This window comes from Stegodyphus dumicola, chromosome 3, assembly GCF_044657685.1.
Source record: "Stegodyphus dumicola isolate Sdum_Otavi_A_Nest chromosome 3, ASM4465768v1".
Lineage (NCBI taxonomy): Eukaryota > Metazoa > Arthropoda > Arachnida > Araneae > Eresidae > Stegodyphus > Stegodyphus dumicola.
In genome coordinates this window covers 218,885,596-218,910,486 of record NC_140770.1, presented here as the reverse complement: position 1 = coordinate 218,910,486, position 24,891 = coordinate 218,885,596, and the positions used below count along the sequence as shown (strand labels likewise).

At 31.6% G+C, this 24,891-nt stretch overlaps 1 protein-coding gene across 3 annotated transcripts in view; it reads right to left on the bottom strand.

Moving 5' to 3' along the window:
* LOC118185156 (protein turtle-like) overlaps positions 1 to 24,891 on the bottom strand; it is a 657,136-nt gene that overhangs the window by 297,046 nt on the left and 335,199 nt on the right. For all 3 annotated transcript variants that reach the window (XM_085813856.1, XM_085813857.1, XM_085813858.1), the window contains exon 2: positions 21,049 to 21,384. In XM_085813856.1, the coding sequence (XP_085669982.1) occupies positions 21,049 to 21,384 (336 nt within the window). The remainder of the gene's footprint in view (positions 1 to 21,048; positions 21,385 to 24,891) is intronic.

Here is a 24,891-nt window from a genome sequence, read left to right as displayed (position 1 = left end):
TTTTGCCCTCCCGGTAAAGAAGGTCATTTATCTTAATAACTTTCAAACTCCTAGAGATTAATTTTTACGAAAATGTGGTGACTTTCGCTTAATTTTTGCGCAAAATGTGTCTCAAATGGCGGAGAAAATTGTTGAAAACAGCTTGAGGCTGGAAAAAAAATCTTTTAACATTTGAGAATGACGGGAGTTCGAAATTCACACACCGATACCTGCGAGCCATTTTTGGACAGTAACAGGAGTTTCCTTTGAGAATTCGCTTCTCAGTCATCTTGAGTTAAAGTGCAATCCGCGAAGTTTAGAATCTATTTTTTTTGTTAATTATTCAGTTAAGTGTGCAATTTCTATTCTCAAGTGAATTCATAACAAAAAGACTGTTTGAGTGAAGATTTTTGCTGGAAGCTATTTCGTTTGACTGATAATTTACACTACTTTTGAACATTTTAAATTAAATTGATTTATTTAATTCCATTATAATGAGATATGAACATTTGTTCATTTTAACGAATTGTGGCGAACTGACATCTGTTTCAGCTTAAAGCAATTTAAAGGTAACCATTATAAAAAGGTTCATGAAAAAAGTATATTTTATTATTATTGAATTGTGCGTAAGTAACAGAATTAAAAACATAAGGTATTTTGTCTGTGAAAATAGTTTTATTCTTAAGTTAATCAGTTAATTTTAGCTCTAGATAAAAATAATAATAATTACAAAATGTCGAAGTAAAATAAATGTTCTTGATTAGTGCATTTACTTAATTATTTTCTAAATGAAACGGATGGTTCATCTTAGCTTTATCCTATAAGCTGAAATTAATATAAAGCTGCAGCAATATGTAACACATGACACTGAAATTTGGAAAAGAGTATGATAATAAATTAGCAGCTGCTAAGGTTCGGATCTGCATTTTTTTCACATTCTTTAACAGAAGAATTTCCGCAGAAAATTACTGAAAGATGTGAGAGAAAATTCAAAATATGTAGAATGGAATACATTTCAAATAATATAGTGTTTGCGCTATATTAAAACCAAATAATTTTTTCTGCAGATTTGGAGATGAAGATATAGTAGTGGCATAAATGGCATAACTATAACAGTAAAATTTTCAAGCTGCACAAGTTAGACAAAAGGATGAGAAATGCATAGCTTGCGCGAAATCACGTGGAGCATTTTTTGTACAATATAAACTTTTTATAAACTGTTAGCGAAAAAAAGTTCCAAGTCACGTGAGCGAAAATATTTTTGCATGAATTTGCTCTCAGATGGCGTTAGCGTAGACTATGTTATAGAAATATTTAAAATGATATCATACGCTACAAACAGGGTAGTGTCTAACTTATCTTTCGGCTATACGACTCGTTACTGCATTTTGAAGGCAACGATCTGAAGAACCTACGAAAGTGCAATCTTCAAGAAGGGACACGAAAAGTACCTCTGAAGCCCATAACAATAGGAATCAGCAAATCAAAATTGATGAACAAATTGACTAATTTTTTTCGGTAACTTCAGCATGTGACATAAAATTTGGGAGAATAAAGCTCGTTTTGAATGCTGCATTGTAAGTATACATTTTATGTATTTAGTTGGGCTAAAAACCAGAAGTAAGTGGAGTATCACAAGTAATCTGTAGCAGAGTAGTGTTCCTATTTTCACGATGTTATCATATAAGGAATTCGTATGACAGAAACAACCCCTATTACGTTACAAACAAATTATTTGCCTCGTTTCTCACATTCTGATTTCTGGCTACTCTCCCTTTTCAAAGAGGGTCTTCGGATTCAATGTTTTGAGTGTTCATCTATCCAAAATGATGCGAATGTCAATCTAGGAGAAGTATCGAAAGAAGCATTTTCTCAACGTTACCGGGAAAAGCAAAAGCACTGAAATAGGTATGATCCAGTGCTTTTGTTATTCCTGAAATTTGAAACTATAAATGTTATTTCGAAGGTAAAAGTGGTTTTTACTTTCTTTCTTAACATTATAAATAAAACTGCCACACAAGTAGCAGAACAGTTTGAACATGATGTTACATAGAAGCCTATACTTGAAGTGAGAATTATATTAAACACGTGATATTTGTACATATATTTATTTATTAAAACATCTCTTAGAAAATTCCTAAACAGAAAATTATTTCGTTCATTATTTCATTAATATAAATAATTAACAATTAGAATGATTTGAGGGGAAACAAAAAATCTGTCTAGTCATGAATTTAATATATGCATTATAAGATATTGTAAAGAGTTTTAAAAACTTATTGCTCAATGAAATAATCCTTATGATAGAATTTTGATAATTTTAGAAACTATTTATTGATATTTTAGAAATTCATTATACATGACGACTGGGGACGAAAAGGTTTGTTTTATTCTTTGGACATTCCATGAATTACAGGTGAACGCACAACAAAATTACAGTGCACATGATGGCAAACTTCTCGCAATTTGTTTTCCCATTAGATTTGCTTAAAGGACGAAAGTCGGCATTGTATATTGACCAAAAGCCCTTAACCTGTGCATTTTCTCAAAAACCTGATAGAGTATTTCCAAGGCAAAGTCCTCATCTTCCATATATTTCAGACCATTTTTTTGTGTAGTATAATGTACTTGAAAGCTTTAATTAAAAATTAAATAATCAGTGAATTTATTGCTTGTCTAAAAGATTATGTATGAGTCCATGTACTGACATAATAATTCAAATTTAAAACAAAAAGCTTCGAAATAAGCTATTTAACTGTCTCTAAATAAACCATAATTTCCGTTGGGTTGCTTTGAAATGTTAAATTAAGAAATTTGCAAGATCAAACCCATTCAAAAGTTAAAAAAAAAGAAACAATATATTGTTGCATGCGTACGGGTTCGTTATGAAATGAATGCACAAGTCCGATGAAAAATAAACAAAAATTTATTATTATCACAACAAAAATGCTTAAATCTTCTCAAATTATCATGCAGTATTACAATATCTCACAGTGGTTATCTTTCAACTACTCAAATGTCCAATAGAACGTAATTCAAAACAGCTAAAGAAGGCTAATCTTCGAATTCGTTACAATCAACAAGAGCAGTTTTCTAAACAACAACAAACTAAGCAACTACTACAAACAGAGATGTTTTCCTCCTTTTATAAGATTTTAAAATCACGCGCTAGAATTTTCCAGTACTTTCTCGAAATCAAAAAGAGATATTTATTTATTTAATGCACGCGCTCTTGTATTTTCAATTTTCCGGCTTAGCTTTCTTTAATATTCGTCACGCGCTGCACTGCGCGAGAAATAAAACCATTTAATTTGTAATTGAACTAACATTAGCTTTTTAAATACCAAATTCGTAACAATATATTTGCATGAAGGTTTCATAAAACCAGGATTTTATTAAAATAAAAGTGTGGGCATAATTGAAGAGAAAATGGATTCAAAATTGGTTTTTAATAAACAATAATTCAGTTCGGATCCTAAAGAAGATTGCATAATCAAAGAATTTGCGTATCTAAAAGAATTATAAGAATAAACTAATAAGTGTAATCTTCGATGGTTATATATATATATATACATATTATTTTCTAAATAAATACATCAATAATATTTACTCCTACGTTTTACTAAACTTCAGGCCTTGCGTCGTTTTTTGAGACAGAAGTGACAATACTTTTCTTTTCAGGAATTTATAGTTTGCATTGTAGTTTGTAGTTGTTGAGTATTAATTTTCATAGCAAGAGTAAGTACCTGGATTTTGGCTCAATGAATATATAGCAGTTACAGTATTGAACTCCTGTTAACTGAATATAACAGTAATAGTACTTATTGTGATACATCTGTATTTGCCTGTTGTGACAGTAATGCAGGGTCTTTGTTTAGAACTGTTGTGACAATAATGCTGTGCCTTTGTTTAGAACTTCCTACTGGAATAATTTGTACTTGTAAATTAAAATAGCACGACTGAAACTGAGAGAATGTTCATAAATATTGCTAAGGCTTAATTGTCACAACACAGGGATTAATGTTATTTATTGGCTTATAATGTTTAATCATATCCGCTTTTGATATTGAAGGTACTTCTCGTTAGGGATTGTTTAAAATTTTATTATTATTACTTGGAATTTTCAGTAATATCTGAAATACAGTACTTTAATATTGTGCATTTGTATGTTAACATACAAGGGAAAGTTATTATTCATATTAAGAGGAAAGAAAACTTACCACCGCATTTCAAGAATATTAGCTTCTACCAGCTAAACCGCTGAAATTCACATCAGTATCGCTTTAATTAAGATATAAATATTTTCTTGTATTAAATTCAGCTAATTTAATGTTGTTTCGCGGCTGAGTGCTGCTCTAGTAACTAAATTTCTCTGATTTTAGTTTCTAGATTATGTATACACGTCAGACGATTACCAGCTGTACCATGTGCCTATATTTCCTCTTCCCACATTTTACTAAAAGCATCTTATACCTTTTCAGTATAAAATGCAGTTGCCTATCGTTAGTTACTCTGTTGTGACATTAGGTATTTTTTAGGAAGCAGGAGAAGTGAATGATGAGCAATGCCCCCCGCCGGGAATTGAACCACGGACCTTTGGAATACGCACCCAGCATGCTTCACTACAAAGGCATGCTGAGAAGGTGGGGGAAATACCTTATAACTCTACATCTGAAATATATCTGAAGCTGTCAGTTAACTAGCTGACAGTTAAAAGGTTAACATGAATTACATTGTGGCAATACATTTGCAAAATAATTTAAATACTTGCAATTATTATAGTAGCTAATTTACGACATGGCGTTATTTATACTAAACAGCACAATTTGTTGTAAAATCAAATTGAAATAATATTTCAATAATTTTTCATAGGTTTTAGAAGTTATATATTTCCCGCTGGAGAACATGAAAGCATTGAATTAATAACGATGAAGGCAGAGTGAAATACCAATTATTAAAGGAAATAGTTTTTTGACATTTATGAATTCACAAGTTTCAAGGGTAATTTAATTGCAAATTCTCGTTAATAAACAATCAAAACAAAACCAGGTGTGAGGAAATCTATCTTATTGCAGTGCCTATTTCTCTTAGTTATTATTATTAATTAGAAGGTTACAAACTTATCACTAAGAGTAAACTCCTCTTATTCGAGTGTTTGGAACGGTAACAATATCGACTGTTTTCCATTTAACAAATAGCTCATGCAAAAAATATTATTATTGTTTTAAAGTTCTTTATAAATATTTTTGAGTCCGTTTAGACACATTATTATTTGTGCATTATTGTAACAATATTTTGTGTAGTTTTTAATTACTGAATTATTAATTTGTTTTATTTTAGGTAATATTTAAAGGATTTTGTTTTGTGTAATTAAATCTATTGTCATGTATTTTGCATACAGACACTTATTTTCTACATAGAATCGTAGATCCTGCGTTCTCGAATTAACAACGTTTAAACCACGAAAATACGTCAAATAGAACCTTTACAAATAGACCAAAGCTGTCCTGACGATTCTAAAAGTCAGTGGAATTTTAGTAATTTGTCCATTATTTGGTGACTTTATGGAAGTTTCGGTATAACGTACACCTCGCGCGAAATATATATATCGTTTTACTGGGCGATTGACGAAATTAAACTTCCGTTTTTCGCGTCTACACATTCCGACTTAGGTTATATATTTGATTTATATAGAGCATTGTACTAACACAGATATTTTGACACAAAATCGGCAGCAGTTTTATGAAATAACATAAATATTTATGTGTATACGAGCCAGTTTCCCTTAGAAAGTCCTCCACGAAGGCATCCCTTTCCTTAGGCAGATAGCCCTAGTGTGCTTTGCCGTATTCTAAATACACCATCACCATAAATATTTATTTCCATATTTCGATTCTACAATTCAAATTACGCCAAAGTGCAAAATTTTGTAAAAAATCGCGTGAGTAGTTTTTAAAAAGTTAACTATCAAAATGTTAGCCTCTTGTTATTAATTAAACTTGGTATATATTCATTAATATCTCTTTTTTATTAAACTTACTTGATTTCTTCTTCATTTCGAAATTTAAGTTCAATCCAAATAAAATTCGCAGATATTTTCGGATTTCTTTTTTAAAATTTTAATTTTTTGTTAATTTATGTAAAATTTTCGAAAAATGTTTTGAACCATAACCTGCCAAATTTTTACCATTACTTTAAAACACAAATTTACATACTGGCGAGTTTTGAAATTTTGGATATTTGTTATAAGCGATAATAACTCCGAATGTGGTTTACGCACTTTGTTAAAATTAGTTGAAAGAATCAACGACGTACCTTTTATTCCGCTTCTGCCCAATGAAAGGGAAAGAAAAATTGTTTACCATAAATTTGGAATTTCGTCAAGCGAATTATTCTTGGCATAAACTGCAAAAGTGCATCAAGATAATTTTTTTAGTTTCTCAAGTTTCTCACTAAATTTTATAAAAGATAATATTTAGGCATAATTTGTGTCCTAGAATCGAAATACGGTAAACATATTGTGCATCATTCCAGAAAAAAGTATGATTTTGTGTAAAAATACCTATGTTTGAACAATATTATATATAAATCTAATATATATTCTAAGCCGCGCTTTCGAGATATGAAAAGCGTAAGTTAAATTTCTTCAATCGGCCCAGCAGAACGGAAATACAGAACTGCTCCCTCCCCCCTTTTTTTTTCTTATTTCGTGCAAGGTGTAGGAGTGATTTTTTTAGAAGCTTTCAGTAGACCGTGCTACACTACATAAGTATAGATTTAACAGAAATGCGTATGGGAGCAATGTCGCACAGTAAGCAATGTAGGTAATCTTTGTTATGTCTCGTGTGATAAGCAGGATTTACCTAATCTCTGTTTCTATTTGAGTTATATTTCAAGGTTTTTTTTCCTTGTGGGGGCACATCTATTACTTGAAGTAAATTTTTATGTCCTTGCTGCTGATCTGTAGTGACTATTTAACAAAACTCCCCAAATCTGTAGCTCCCTAGAGTATTCTTTCACTCAGATGAATACAACGTGCATTAGTTCTATTCGTTTCATTGGAAATTTTTAAATTTGATTCGAGCTGCACGCGTGAGTTATCCTTGAAAATAAGAAACTGTAATTAGAAAAAAAAAAATGTTTTCCGGGCAAAGTAAAATTCGGCTAAAATCAGCAATATTTAAGATCAAGTAAGGTTAAGTTAGTGTATTCGAATATAGCAAAGCCATGAGGGGTATTTGCATAAAAAAAGCGATGCCTTCGTATAGGATTTTGAAAGAAACACGATTGCATTCACATTATACATGGGGAAAATCGCCCAGCATAAGAAACCAAAAATTTAGAATACACTTATTAACAAAATTTAAAAAACACATCAAATTAGAAATATTTATTTTTTTATATTAGTTTAAATAACTCATAGAAGCTAGTCAATTCCGAAACCTTTGGGTAATTAAGTTTTGCTTATTTCATCAATAAAAAAAATTGCATCGCTAAGTTCCAGAACAATATGGTTAACGTTTCAACAATGTATACAAGATTCTAATTACTACCAGCATAAATTTTAAATAAAATATGCAAATTATTAAATAAGATATGCAAAAAAATAAGATATGCAAAATTCTGAATTTTTAACCAAGTGTATACGTATCCAGCTACCTGGAGGCGCATTAGGTAGAGAAATTTAAAGTGTAACTTCACAAAGGTTTTCATAAAAGAACTTTATGTGTCATATACACTCCTCGCTTAGTTGCTAAAAACATCATTAATGATAAAAATGTATATCGCCTTCACCACTTTCCAAATGAGAAGAATCTATTGGTTCACAAATAGGCCAAGATGCTGAACGAGTAGCTACAAAATCACCAAAGGGAAAAATTAATGACCTGACGCATGATCATGATTTTAAGAATTGATCCAAATAGGCAAAGATACTGCAAAGTATGCGTTCAAGTGTCTAAAGAGTGTTCCCAGTTGCCCTCCCATATCCAGCTCTTGATGAACCTGATGAAAATAGTTATAAGGTGACGTGAGATTGATGAAGAAATATTGATGTACTGAAGTTCTTTATGGTAGCTTATGAGCTTGTATTAGTCCCTATAGTAAGGAATGTACCAGTTTAGCAAAAATCTTAAATAAATTATTGTAGTACTTGATTTCAAAACCTTACAGACTAATAAAACTAAATTATGCCACTGAGGCGACCTAATTATGAAATAAACGAACATATTTCCTTCTTTAACAGTATGCATCAACAATTGCAAATAATGTGCAATGAAAAGTCAATTAAATATTTTGTTAAATATGGCATTAACAAATTAATTTTTTGAAGGTGCACGCTTCCAGTTGCAAATATTTAGGAACCAATCAGTACGAAATAAAATTCCTGAATTTTATCATACCAAATACACACACCATTTCAAGAGCACCTAATTTCAAATTTTAGTTCGTACTTCATCAGCTTGTTAAAGAATTACAATCTACCTATCTACCTAACCCAACCGTGCAAATATCTACATGCGATGTATTAACAAGCTGGAATAGTAATTGGCACATCAGTGGTGTGTACGATATAAAATGGAAGCAATGTTTCTTATTTATGGAACACATTAATTTCATACCTAATTTACCTCAGAATAAACGTTCTCCGTCTTCGGACGCTGTATGAATCTGTAAGGACGAAAATGTAAGTGTCATCTGAGTTTGGTTCAAAATTTGTGTAGGTATGATGTTCTTGAAGCAGGATCGGCGGAGTCGTTAGCAAACCCGAAATGACAACAATAAGAGGCTTTCTTACTCAGTATCATCATTAGACTGAATGAGTAATAGTCTAAATCGCACGAGCAAAAAATGAACTAACAATCAAACAAAATCATTATGAGTCACCACGAGAAAAGTTTTCACCAGAACCAAAGTCGGTGATTCTCGTACAAAATTCTGATGGCGTAATGTATAAAACACCTCAACAACTGATAATTAATATGTAGTATTTCTGCTACATTCTAGAACATAACTATGATCATCAATGTAAAATAAGACACAAAATCCGTACATCATTTTGCAAGACAATGTGCGGTTTATTCAAAGCGTAACTTGCGGTTTATTTGTTCGGCTGATAAGACAAAGAAGTGCTGTACCATCCATTTACACAAACCCTATGATTCTGATTAGATTCTTAGGACGAAGGAATTATTTTACGAAATACGTTTCTGGAATTGTTTCATAAGTTGTTCGGATAAGAAAGAGTTCCATTAAGCCGACAATAGTGCAAAGGTTGCGACAGAAATGACTTCATATCAACGTGTCGTATCCATTAGTCACTAACATCGAAGAATTATTAAGACACAATATCACGCCGAACAAGTATTAATTTAGAAGTCAAGCAACAAAAATCAGCATTGTATTTTCAAATTTTCACAGAACTAGTTTCGATGGTTTTACCGAACTATCATCCTCAGCTGCAAAAGCGCAAATGAACGAGTTAAGATGTATTGATTAGAAGAAAGCCTGGAAAGGAGTCAAGCTAATGGTTGTCTGTTCATGAAACCAGATTTAAAACATAATTTCTTTAACGGCTGAAGGTAAAGATGGATTGGAATTAGGATCGTTAACTAGAACAGAAAGATTTTGTTTGACACAGAAGTCTTCTGCTGTCCAGCATTGTTGGTCCGAAAATCAAACTTTCAATTTGTCTGCTGCCAAAATTATTCAAATAGCTTCCATTGGTGAATTGGATTTTCTAGAGGCATTTCACATTCAAAAAACTTTCTGTTCTAGTTAACGACCCTAATTCCAATCCATCTTTGCCTTCAGCTTTTAAAGAAATTATATTTTAGTTCTGGTTTCATCAACAGATGGCGCCAGTAGCTTGACTTCTGTTTATGCTTCCTTATCTAATCACTATGTCTTACTTTATTCATCTGTGCTTTTGCAGCTGAGGATGATGGTTCGGTAAAACCATCGAAAATAGTCCTGTGAAAATTTGAAAATATAACGCTGATTTTTGTTGTTTAACTTCTACATTAATATCGAATAATTGTATTAAGCATTTTACAGCGATACCTTTTATTCTTCAATTGTGAACAAAAGGTTGTCTCTGTTAAGGTTGTAGAGTCATGAGGTTAATTTGAAGCAGGAAACGTGAAAAATGTTCACTGCTCTCGCCGGGACTCGAATCTGGACCTCTGGAATACGCACCGAGTGTGCTACCGTTACACCACAAAGGCATGCACAAAGGAGAGAGGGAATACCTTATAAGGTTATACACATATATATTTTATACATAAATAAAGATACTCTATAGAATCACCAGTCATTATTGTACAGCCCTTAACAAATTTTGCGACGTTTGATATAATAACTATTCCGATTTTCCAATCCTAAGAAATTTTATAAGAAAATCTAAATCGATCTTCTACAACATATACATCGTTTTTCTCACAATATAAACAGTCGGCAGTTGACCAAAAATGTCGGTGTCCGCCGAAAACGTCGCGGCAAAAACATCGCGGAAGAAAATGTTGTGGAGAAATCAACGCAAGGAGAAAACGTCGTGGTACAAAACATTGTGCGAGAAAATATCGCAAAGAGAAAACATCCAAGTTCTAAAACATCGTGGTACAAAATATCGCGATCGAAAATAAAGCGGTTCAAAAACTTTGCAGTTTAAAAATATCGTCGTCAAAAATATCGTGGTAAAAATAAAGTACTTACAAATCATCAAATGACGATAAGATCGCACACATGCGTTTTCATGTTTTGAAAGTTGTAAATGCATGCTCGTATAACGATCATAGAGCGCAAGAAGGAAAGAGAGATTCTTTCTTCTATATTTCATATATTTGAAAGAATTAAGAATTTTTTAGTGAAATTTTAAGAAGGAAACTTAAGCATTTAAAAAGTGAAAACGAGTAGAAAATTAGTGCAACGTAGAAAGCTTAGTAAAATTTTAAATTTATATACTTAATTAATTATATAAATTAAAAATTCTATTAAGCTTTTTAAGTCATTAATAAATTAAGCCTTTTTTATAAAGTGATAATTGTTTATGAATAATACAGTCTAAAATGCTTAGTAAAAGGAAAAGTCACTTATAATTTTAAGTCATTTATATTTTTAAGTCAGTATATTTTTAAGTCATTAATAAATTAAGCTTTTTTATAAAGTGATAATTTTTTATGAAAAATATAGTCTAAAATGCTTAGTAAAAGGAAGATAAATAACTGCATGAAGTTACTACTATAAAAATTCCTTAGTTTATAATCAAATTATTTTCTTTCGCAGTTGTTAATTTGATATTGCTTTAATGAAAATCACTAATTCTTTTGTGTCCGTTTATTCTTAAAATGTCATGAGCATTTTCATGCATAGCGTGCAATCAATGTTTTGGGTGTCGATTTGTTAGTTTTGAAGAAACGGCGTTACATGAGATTTTGAAATTGCTGGGGAATACCCATCCACCTGATCACGAAATGATTAATAAGGGGCCCCCCTTTCAGACCATTAATGTGTTAATAATAATCAAAACATAATATAAGAGAAGAAACACAGACTCAACGACTACACAAATATACAGCAATAATCAAACACTACACGACGAAAGAGCACACACAATCACAAATTAAAAAGTTACAGAAAATTTTTAAAATCCGTCCCAAATTCCCACTATATGTCTATTATTATTTATAAAATTCATAATTTCTTTCTCTAATGATTTCAAATCTTTATAATTCAAATTCGATAAATCAAAGTGCACCTTACAATATTTTTTTCTTACAGAATCAGTTAATTGACAGTCCACCACGAAGTGTTTAGCATTACCTGGCACCTTACAATTCAAAGATAAATTATTTTCTTGCACACAAAAGTTTTTAAAATAAAACTGAAATCTACCATGTCCTGTTAATATTTGATTGAAATCAACATCATTATATACAATAGTTTTATCAAGAATTTCAATATTTATCAATAAGTCTTTTTTCTTCTCAGAAACTGACCACATTTCTTTCCATTTATTTATATAATATTTTTCCGCCCTCTCGTTTCCATAAAATCCCACATGAGTTTTCACCCAAAGAAATACAACTTTAGGAATAATAGTTTCCAACACAAATTTTATATCCATAATTATGATATTAATACTATCAGGGCGGGAGAGCGACTGGAGCAAAGACGAATAATCAGTGTATACATTAACAATACAATACGAGTGAATATTCGATTTAATCCATTTAAGAGCATATAAAACAGGAATACATTCAGCTTGATAAACAGAATTGTAAATATTTAATTTATATATCCCATAATCAATTTCTTCACCATAGAAATATACTACAAATGCAGCTCCAGTGCATCCCCCTAACCCCGAACCATCGATATAAATATCGTATAAATTAACATTGGGTGGTTCTTTATCAAATTTATAAGCAAGTCGTTTAGTGGGATGCAATAAATGAACATTAAACTTTTCAACAGCATATTTAGTAATTATTTCTGAATTGAAATTATAAAAGTCCTTATATCCAGAACGTAACAAAAATTTTACATAGTATAATTCATAAATGATCGAGAGGGGCGGCAGTCCGGCCAAAACATTAACAACTTCATTGGGGACTGTTCTGAAACAACGAGTTATAGCTAAGCACCATTTTCTCTGTATAGTGTCCTACTTCATACGGAGTCTCCCCAGCTCCCCAGCTCTGGAACCCCATGCATCGATACCATAGATTATAGTAGGCAAAACAACGGCTTTATATAAACAAGTAAAATAACATATCTTTTCTTAAGAATGATACCTATAAAATTTCGTTTATATGTAAGTAATAATTGATCTGTCTTCCGTTGTACAGACTTAAAGTGATCAACAAACGTAAGCTTATGATCGAGGACAACGCCCAAATATTTCATGCTATCAGTAAATTTGATTCTTTTCTGTAGATATCTAATCTGTGGAAGTCTAACAGTTCTTCCTGCTCTTGGAAAAAGCATAGCTTGTGTTTTAGACATATTAAAATTTAGACCTTCACGAGAACTCCATTCATTCATGATAACACAGATTCTATCAAAAGGTCTTTCGAATTTCTCGAGCGAGTCCTCCCTTAGTAAAACAACAACATCATCAGCATACGCTATAAGTTTAACATTGCATGGGAAGTCCAGTTTCAACAACTTATCGATAATTATGTTCCAGAACAGGGAAGCGCTGCAGGAGCCCTGTGGGCATCCCCTGCCAATACTAAAGATGTAACCAAATTCAGTTTCTGAAAAACAATTGAAATAAACCTTTCTATCTCTAAAATAATCTAAAACTAAATTAAATATATTTCCAGGAATATGGAGATTCAAGAGTCCCGACAACAAAGATGTCCAATCCACGTGATCAAAAGCCGATGTAATATCAAAAGACACCAAGAGAACATGTTGATCCATTCTATACTCTCTAATATAAGAGACAACTTCAAACAACGCATTATCGGTACAACGACCAGGTATGAAGCCAAATTGACCATAATGAAAAGGATTGTATTTCATTATATAATGTGTAAGCCTATTAGTAATTAATTTATCAAGCACCTTCCCAAAGATATTCAATAGAGCAATAGGTCTTGATTTCCCGTCGGACTTAGGGATTAAGATAACTCTGCTAATTTTCCACTTGTTTGGGAATATAGAATATCTGAAAGAGGAATTATATAACATCACAAAAAATTCTGGATATAGCTCGAACAAAATTTTAATTATGACAGCATGAGTACCATCGGGCCCGGGTGGAGCTTTCTCTCTCAAACGACGAACAACACCAGCTATCTCATCACAAATAAATTCTGGATCATCATTTCCCAATTTAGAGTCATCAATAAGGGAAGTATTATAATAAAAATTAGCATTTAAATCAAAGTAGGTTTCCGCAAATGCTCTATTTATCTCCTTGAAGCCACCATCAATGCCCATTGGTCTTCTGATAATATTTTTATGTTTACTTTTATTAACAGCAGTTTTATAAAAACCATCAAAATGATTTGTGATATTCAAAAATATCAGATCATGCTGTCACTTTTGGCTTTCGAATAGAATGCCTATAAACAGCAAGTTCCCTTTTATATCTCATTTTTCTTTTATTTTTAGTGATGTCATCAATATTTTGCACTTCAGAACTTTTCCTAAATGCACGTATTCTTCGCTTAAGTCTATCAAGTTCCATATTCCACCAAATTATCTTTTTATCCATCTTTCTCTTAACTCTCAATTTTGAAACAACTCTTCCCACCAGGCAATTTTCCATATCAGAGACGATAACATCAATCTCTTCTTTACTACTTGCGTTTCTCAGATCAGTAGTAATATTCTCAATAATGATATTTAATATTTTACATAATTTGTAAACTTTGGGAGTGCTTCTACTTATAAAACTGCCATTTCCGTGTTGAATACATAATCTCTTTAATTCAAAAAGAATATACCTATGGTCGCTGAGGGACTCTTCTAAACTAACTTCATATTTAAAATCATCAATATTCAATGTTTTTGAACCAAGTACAAGATCGGTCCATTCCTGCCCGACAGAAGAACAAAAAGTTGGTGTAAAATCTTGTATGTTAAAAAGAGTCAAATCCTTAGAAGCAATAAAATCAAACAGCAAAACTCCACGTGCATCAGCAGTGCTAGCCCCCCAGCTAAAATGTTTACAGTTAAAATCTCCCAAAATTAAAAAATTATCATATATTTCTAAAATACTATCCAAGCTATGTAAATTAACAGTCAAATCTTCCGCCGGGGAAAAATACACCGCGATCAATCCATAATTCTGTTTCTCCAAAATAACAGAAATGCTCGTAATAACATGTCTCATTGTCCACTACAAAATCCATATTCTCAATCGTAACCACAATAGCAGTTCTTCCACCACTATAAGATGCAACTCTCCAATTACTATTCACATAAGCCTCCTTACCTTTGATTAAATACGGCTCCTGCAGCAATATTATATCAGGTAAGACTACAACCACATTTTGAACAACAGAGAGCTGGGCAACAACAACAGCACAATGATTCAAATTAATACTTATAATGTGCATCAGTGTTTCAAACGCAGAAACATAAAATAGACAGAAGTAGATTTGCAAATAAAACATATATAAAAATAGAGTTAAAAATTACAATTTATAAACAACAGCGCGATAGCAGTTAAAATACAATAAAAGTAATATATTAGAATTCCTATATACATAAATTATATATTTTATTTCACGTTTATAAGTTTCACAGTTTTAAGATAATACATGAAGATGTATATTGAAATTAGTGCCATATGTGGAGTTTAAAATCTTACAGTTAATGCAGACCCTATCCCTATTAGTACATTCTCTAGCTTCATGAGATCCTGAACATTTCACACAAACAATCTCGTTTCTACAGTTTTTAGTTGTATGTCCAAATTTATAGCAGTGCAAGCATCTTTTAGGTCTTAAACAAATCTTTGCGGAGTATGCTTTCTAGCCAATACGCACCCTATTATCCTCCAAAACGATGGCTTGGCATTAACCCGAAATACTCTATGAAAGATCTCGCTAGACTCCTTACACTTCAATCTGAACAAAGGTCGCACACAATCTCCCGGGCAGCAACACTCCTCCATCATCTTATTCATAATTTCTTCATCTTTGATCAAATTGCGGACGTTATAAACGATGATTTTTGGCTGGATGAACCGCTTTCTTTGTGTATGCAATTTATTTTTTAAATTAGCCTTGGATTCAATTAGACTCTGTATCTCGTCCCCTTGTCCGCTTTCCGTAAATCTAAATTCCAAATCCTCATTTTTCCTTGTGTGTAAGCTCATCACTTTAACCTTTACTTCCTCCGGTTTCACGTTAGTAATCAGCTCTTCATATACATCTATCCCCGGAGCGGCCGGTCTTACCACCAATTCATTTTCTCTAAAATCTTTATCTTCTTTCCTTGTATCCTTCTCAATTTGCTTAGGGTAATCCCTATGTAAGATATCTTTAAATTTCTTCAGTATTTCGTTTAATTTCACAAAGGATATCAATTTTAGTATGAAAGAGATCTTCCTGTATTATCTTTAAATTTTTTGCAATAAGTAATTCTACAACGTTATCAATACCTTTAGCCAAGCCCTCCGTGATTTCACGTGAAACTGTTCTGATTTTTAATTTATCCACAAATTGATAAAGAAGCCTGACAGCGGACAGTACCCTCGTGTTCATCCTCTCCATCTTTTCCGTCATTACAATTTGAGCCCTCCTTCATCATTTCAGAATTATCAAAGTTTTCGTTCTCAGTTTCAATCATTTCCCTACCATTATCATTCTGTAAATGACTCTTTTTACAATACAATTTAAATATCAATCAATCATTAAATAAATTCAATCTCTTCAACACTGCGAAAGGGCCGTATATAAAAAGAATAAAGTTAAAACATATCTACAACTTTAAAATATCAATACTACAGCACAGAAAATCACAATACACAAGACAAATACAATAACAATTAATCATAAAAGATTACAATTATTATAACAAAATCTTATTCAAGATTTAAAATCTTAAAATGAATAGAAAATTCTTCATAAAAATATCAAAACTCTTTTCATAATTGGAATATAATCCCTAAAAACACTTAAAAACCATAAAAATACAATAAAACGCGCAAAAAGTACAGTTCTACGCTAAAAATCAAATAATCCACCAACGGGCCAAAAGATTACTTTATCAGTGCACCCAAGTATCGGGTAGTTACTCCTAGAAACAATATATCTACAACAAAGACATTTATTCATTTGGCTAAAAGTCTACAAGTCCCGGTGCAAAATACGAAGCTCAAAAGGTAAACGTTTGCTCGCCACGTTAAGCCTAATCGTAATACTACGAAATAAAAATGTTCGTAACTTGAAGAATATCAGTGTCTGAAGCTTGAAATTAAGTTCAAGCGTGAAAATAAGTATAATCTTCCAATGCATACACTCAAAATCTAATTACACAGTCTGTTTAAAGCAATACAAGCATAAAAACGTACTTGCGTATGCAAATGAGGCAAACGACCAGCTTCAGGATTTAAAATGCTTCAATCTTCGAAAATAAAGCACATCCTTCAACAAAATGCATATGAAATAAAACCGGAACACATTCTGAAACCAATAAAAGCACTTTCACAAGAAAGTATTCACGGCTAATCTTTGGAATATGGTAACAGGTAGTTTGGCGACATTTTGGTAAGGCGATAAACGTTACTAGCTAGGACTTTAGCAGTGTACATGGATATAGTCAAGAGTGTGCGCAATGCCATTTTTGTGCAATTCTGGAATGTTTTTTTAAGTGAAAATAGGTCGACGTGTACATGATGATACCGTGTATGTGCAATTCGTAAAAACGCGGCAAGCAGTGGGCGATTCTGCACTTTGTCCCGATTTCGCACCTAATCTTCGTCATGATTAAGCACTTTTGTTCCATAAAAGTTCTAGCATAAGCGTATTTCTATTAGTTCTAGGCTAGCAGATTGTTCGAAAAAAATGTTGGAAATGTTGAGTAAAAAAAAAAAAAATAAATAAATAAATAAATAAACGCCTTTACTTCGTGAAAACAAAATGGCGTCCAAACAAAAACTAGCAGGTTGCTGTAGCAGGGTTGGTCGCCAAAAATATCGCCAAGTTACCATAATCCGAAGATTAACCGTATTCACAATTTACAGAAATATAACGAATTTTTCAGGCGCTCAAACAACCACCAACCAACATGGATGAAACATGCGCCAAACCCCAAACTCCGTTACATATTCGATCTGGAAAACGCATGTATGCGATGTTATCGTCATGCGATGATTTGTTGGCACTTTATTTTTACCACGATGTTTTTAAACTGCGAAGTTTTTGAACTACCACGAGTTTTTTGTACCACGATATTTTAGGACTGCGATGTTTTCTTCCACGATGTTTTGTACAACGACGTTTTCTCCTTGCTTTGTTTTCACCGCGACGTTTTCGTCAGCGATGTTTTTGCCGCGATGTTTTCAGTTGTAACCAAAATGCGTCATAATGACTTCGTTCAGCACATGATTATGCTCATGATTAAAAGCCATATTCTTAAGTAAGAATAATGTTTTCCCTCCATGCAAGCATATTTAAGTGTAATTATGCACACTTTTTTTTGCAGAACAAAAAACTGAAACACTTCGAAATATATAAAAATCTTCATCTCGTAAAATCACAAAAACTATCCTGAGCAAAATCGTTAAACCTTTTCCGGAATGTAAAAAGAATACAAAAGCATGAGCAAGATCTGATATTTTGCATACAAAACATGGAAAATGTATATGTATAAAAGTCTGAATTTAATAAAAGAGAAAATTTCACATTTAATGTCTTCTTTAATTCATAATTTCAATTAAAATGAAATAAAAGTAGACATTGGTCAAAGATATAATTTTTTTCAAAATATTTCCTTTTCCTTATTTTAGATCGATATTTTAACTTTCTTAACTCTGAACATTTGAGAATGATGTCAAACCGATAAATTAGGTATTAATAGGAATAACTGAACAGTTCTAGTATTCTCCATTTCGCTACTATGCTGTTATTGAATTCTTATTAGATCTTTTGATGCAGTATATAACTAATTTGGTAAATATCAGTTTTCCAATTTTATACACGTCATTCAAAACTACAGCAAGTCTGACTCTTGAATATCATCGACAATATGAGTACAGATACAGTCATTCTCCGTACTTCAGAATTCTTCAGAGATAAATATTTTGAACTTCAAAATGGACACTGAACTCTTGCTCAGCATATTTGAATAATTCTTACTGCAATATTTTTTGCAAATGTCAGCATCATCCATCTGCCTCAAGTACCTTGACGTGAGCCTGACTGATTATTATCCGTCGTGTGGTGGCAATGGGGTGAAATGCTTACTCATCCCTGAGGCATTTCGTAAAGAAAACTTTGGAATTCACTGTGATAAAACTGAAGAACTGCTACCTAAAATCTTCAAATATATCCGTACTTTATATTCTTTTAGAAGTTCCAATGGAAAATTTAAATAAAGTTACAAATAAAAAATCTAAAGTCTGAAGATTTCAAATTTTACATGACACTTTTTGCCAGTAAAAAAGCTTATATTTATCACTACTCTCAAAGGGAAACACAGACTTGAATGTAAGAAAATTATGAAATGCTGTATGCTGCTCAGACATGCACGTTCAATTTCTGTCAGTCTTATATTTTACATTAGTTTCTTTTCTGTTTTTTTTTTGTAACTTATTTTATGTTTTATTGCATTTTTAGGCATCAAATTTGCATTTATTAGTTAGTCAGATTTAACTTACAGTTTTCAAATCCTACGTGGTTAGGGGTACACCAAACAAAACTTAAAATGTCTGATTTAAATATCTTATCTTATAACTTCTGTTCGTGATTTTTTACAATCACCGAAGAAAAGTTATACTCAGTTTAATTCTGCATACGTCAACCTTTTCTTTGTTTTTGATACAATCAGCTTCAACCTTTCCTTTGTCTCTGATGGTTTCGCCGCCTCTATAACAGTAAAAATTCGATTTTTGAGTTCACTAAAGTGTTACATTTGCAGCTAAATGTTGGTTTAGTTTTGGATGACTTTGAACAATCGTATCATTTCTGTTGTGATGTTAATCAAAATGCAATCTTCAGCAAATGTTCACATTGCCGTATTTCGACCTTACTGCTGTAATAAAGGGAGATAAAGAGGGCACCCAGCTTTTATTAAATAACAGACAAAACTTGGAAAATGCTTCTCTGTTAATGAATTTCCAAGAATTCGGAATGCTTGAATTTTAATATTATGTCGAAATGGAATTAATCACTCTGAATTACAGCGTATTTAGAATTTATTTCAGCGGAGAGCCATTTAATGAAAATCGAATAAGATTTATATTTTAATTTTCAAATGGGATTTTTATACGTAAATAATACTGTTACTTTTAGAGAAGATCGCACTTCCTTGAAACATTTGATAGTCGTTTGGCAGTGAAATATCTCTTAACTCCTTATAATGCCTTTTTCTAAATGTCTTTACATAGAAAATTACTATTATGAACCTTTCTTTAAATAGTTTGGATAACTTAAGCAAGTTATGTGTAATGTAGAGTTAAAGGTAAAAATACCGTATTTCATTCAAACTACATACAGTGTTTGAAAGACGGCAGCAACTTTATTTGCTTAAGTAATTGTCCGAAGTATACACATCCAACTACAGCATTTTAAAAATAAGGTTCATAATTTTAGGAAAATAATTTTGACACCATAATGTCCAAGTGATCCGTGGAAATAAATGCTAAATTTTGCGGAATTCCAGAAGGAATTTAAGTCAATCAAATACAGTCAGGTAAATTTCAGACAATAAATAAAGCAAATTTCAGACAACAAATGCATAACATGTAATAAGGTAAACACAGAATATTTCAGACTTTCATTTAACGTGCCAAGGCATTCGGAAATGAGTTTACGAACTTTAAGCACACTTTATTGCTAATTACTGCGCAAACGTTGAGATCGTCCACATTTAAAAAGCAACTACAAATACAACTTACTACTTTAGCCGCTACCTTTTTATACTGGGTAAAACCACCCTCATAAAGAATTTAACATATGGACGTACGAAGCATTTGACTAATAATATATTTTCATATTTTACATTTAAAAGAGGCAGAGGAGTTATATTTAACTTCATAAAGCATAACAGGCATTTTGGATTTGGATTTTGTTCGGTCCACAACAACTATTTTAAAATTTAAAGTGTGTATTTATAAAATCCTCCTAGTACTACTGCGAAGAATATTTGCTTAAAATTATGTATCTTATTGTGAGAAGTTTTATGCGTTAAAGTAGTATATGAGATCAATATCTAAGAAATTGCAATGTTTTTCGAACAGCCTGCATATTCACCAAACAGTATCATATTAATTCATATATAACTCAGTATAAAAAGGGAAATACGTTTTAAACTCATTCATAAAAAGTAAAATAATGTTTTGTATTTTGTTTTACAAAACTGAATTTCAATCTTAAATTTGCATACCTATGATATTAAGTCTCGTATGCAGAATAAGAGTCCTGGATCTCCGCAAGTCCACTCTGCATTTATAGTCAGCTTCATCTTCCACTCGAGCGGGTTCTAGAATCAGAGTTGGTGGATGGATGTTCATGTTAAAGTAAGATCTATCTTTTATTTCTGGACTTGGAAAATGCTTGGCTTCCTTGATAGTTCTTTTCCGAATATCCAGTGTGTAAATAGGATTCGGCATATCTACTCTGTACCAAAGAATAAGGGATACTTGATCATCGGATAGAGGTGTAGAGATATTACAAGGTATGGCTGCTTTCTCTCCTGCGACTGCAAGATGCACCGGAACACCTGTATAACACGAAGAATTAAACCTATTTAAGTTTATAATGCATTTCATCAAGCAGTGATGCATATGACAATATACGTCAAATGAATAAATGATATGTGTTTTAAACTGAATTCCTGTTAATCATTTATATTTAAAAATTAATAAATTAGTAAAAATATTGCAGACCCAATTCTAATTAGCTATACAGTATTATGAAAGAAGCAGCAAAATTTATTAAGGAGGGAGTTTAGTGAAATTTTATTATAAATTAAAAATAAACATTAAACTTTAATCAAGTGTTCAAAAGGTTCATTCGAGCGTTTTGAAAAGTTCTACTTTAAGTACAATCATGTATAATAAACACTTGAAGAAAATTTTATTTTAGGTCAAGTTTTAGAGTTATTAGGTATATTTTTTTAACCAGAAGCGATGATAAAAGAGCAATGCCTTAACCGGGACTCTAACCTTGGACCTCTCGAATACGCTTCGAGCGTTCTGGCCATTACACAACGAAGACATGCTAAGAAGTTGGGAGAAATTGGAGAAGTTGGGAGTGTGTTCTGTTTTGTAATGCATATTTGCTGCTCATTATATCTAGTGTTTATGATGAAGACATTTTCGACTTTGAGGTGGAAGAAAGATGTACAGAGATTTTCAAACAGATTGTGTGATCAATATATCTTAAATTCTGATTCACAGGCCCATGAATTTAGTATATTCGGAAAACAGTTTGGGTTAAACGATATCTCTAGGAAAACTTTAATAAGACTCCTGTGAACTAACATTGCATGTAAAAAAAATGGTTTCAATGGCGAAACAATAGCAAAACGTCTTTAGTTTTTTATATATGCCCAGGTATCCTGAATTAAGATTTTAGATTCCTTATGCAGGCAATATTAAAAATTGGAATTTTCGAAAGCAAATTTAGATTTCAGTTATTGTTTAAGTCAGAAAATCATTGGTAGAGAAGTGTGGGTTTTAAATTGGCATTCGTAGAAACTCTAATGTATACATCATACACATGTATCTAACCACAATAATACAGCCATATAAGGCGTCTAAAATCGACAAACCACAGCTTCTTTGATCGAATGAAAGGCATTTAGGAATTAAAATGTACATAACTGTTTTCAGATAAAAGTTTGAATATTAAACAGCCTTTTCTCTGCTATGAAGATGTCCAGTAGGATAAAGAACAGATAAATAACTAAAACTATCTCAGCTCATTTCCTTCATTTCTTAAATTAGAAATATTGGCTTATGACAAACTGTTCAAGTGGCATTAAATCGCCAAACAGTTTCGAAATTTCATGTATGGCATTATATCCTTATGAAACATAAAAAGTATAGAGGTCAAAATAGTAACTTTAATTTGCAATAGCCCTTTAATTCTCCAATTTAATTTGGATATTTCCCCTCTCCATTCTTTTTGCAACTAACGCTGCGTGACACGTTAATTCGAAACTTAAAGTCAAAATTTCCAAACCCAATCCTTTATCCTTTTCAAAAAACCTTCCATCTTGAATTACGTCACGTTTTCGAGTCTGCTTTCTTTCTAGCAAGACGAGCTTTTGCTTGCAAGGCCTTAGCTATCTTCAAAATAATATTTTAAAACATAACGGTGCTAATTTAATTTTCAATGTTATTTTGTTGGCTTAAACAAAACTATGCCAACAAGAAATAAAAAAAACATTATTAATTCTGCTGTAACTGCTTTCAAGTATTTCTACAATAGGCTTCAATATATCTGCCATCAGCGAATTTTCAAATTATTGCATATACATATATAAATACATAAGAAACTAATTAGAGAGGAAATTAAAAAAAATACATATATCAGTCCTGAGCTTATAGCTGCAAGATTGAAGTAAAATAAAAAGTATCTAAAGTTAAAAGTAAATTGGAGTCAAAGCAAAGCAGCTCCTCAACAATATTAGTAATTCCAAATTTGCATAACAGATTGAACACAATATCTAAGCAATTCCAAATTAATAAAAGGATCATAGTAATACAAACTCGAAACTAAAAATGCGAAAGGTGAAAAATATACAAGATAATGAAAATACAAAATTTAATCTCAATAAAACGTGTTTCGTTTTCCTGGTTCATTTGAGATCAAAAACCGAAAATATTAATTTTCATTACATTAAAATTCATATAAAACCGAAAAGTGTTAATTTCAAATGTACCACGATTTTCCCTACACGCCTTCGGAACACCTAAAAAAAAAAAGAATAAAAGATAACATTGTTTAAAATTGTTAAAATTGACTACACACACACACACACACACACACAAAAAAAAAAAAAAAAAAAAAAAAAAAAAAAAAAACATAAAGCTTTACATTATGTAAAATTACTATCCGAAAAAAAGCCAAATTGGTCTAAAACCTACATGCAAATTCGAAATTCAAAATTAAATATAAATATAGAGCGCACTACAAATATACTTTAAACCAAATAGTCATTTAAACAATACTCTAAAAAAAGGCGGTCCCCGATTTAGTTTAACTTAACTTTTAATTTCAAGAACTTTACATTGTGTAAAGTTTTATATTCTTTTGTGTTTTTTATTTTTTCAACAATTTGAAACAATGTTTTATTTTATTGAATGTTATGTTTTATTGTTGGTGTCTTCTTACGGTGAGAAGACGCCAATTATTTTTTAGTCATGGTCTAGATGGTTATAGATGCATATAGATGAAACAGCATTATATGGCATACAGATGAAATGCGTAGTAGAAGAAGAAAATTGTAGACGCTGGTGGAGATAATTTCATTTCTTGATGAAAAATTCTGAGCACACATATTCTCGTTTTCACACCACTATGGTTGCGATAAGCACCCCACAAGTTTTCGTAGCTTATCACATTTCTTCAGACAAGACATTAAATCTACTTTAAAAATTAACAAAATTTTAAGCTTACCTAGTTATCTAATACAGGTTAGTGAGAGGAAGGCAGGTACCAAAAAAAAAAAAAAAAAAAAAAAAAAAAGCGAGCTCTGCGATTGTATCAGTGCCATCAGCAATGCAGGAGGATAAGATGACATGATGCGGATTAGTTTTCAGATATCACGAGGTTTAAATTCCAGAAAAGGTACATACCAAGTCTGAAATTTTGAGTTTCACAATTTTTTATTTTATATATATACTATGCTTTTTTCGTGTGTGTATTTTGTTTTGTGTATTTTTTTTTAATTTGTAATTGGTCTAACGATCTTCTTTTATTTGAATATTTCGCCTTATTGTGGTAAAATGCTCATAATAAAAATCTCCCTAATATGCGTTAATTTAGAATTATTGGCTATCATATGGTTTTTATATGACGGAGATGAGAGATATATTTGTACAACTCTAAACGTAAAAACAAAATATCTTATCAAAATCATTCAGGCCAAACGTTTTATGAATAAGTAATAATGAAACAATATAATGTCCCTGTATTATTCCGCCTGTGCACATATCTATCTCTAGTGTGCTTGTTAAATAATCATCAGCTCATTATCTCGGTCATTATCTGTACCTTT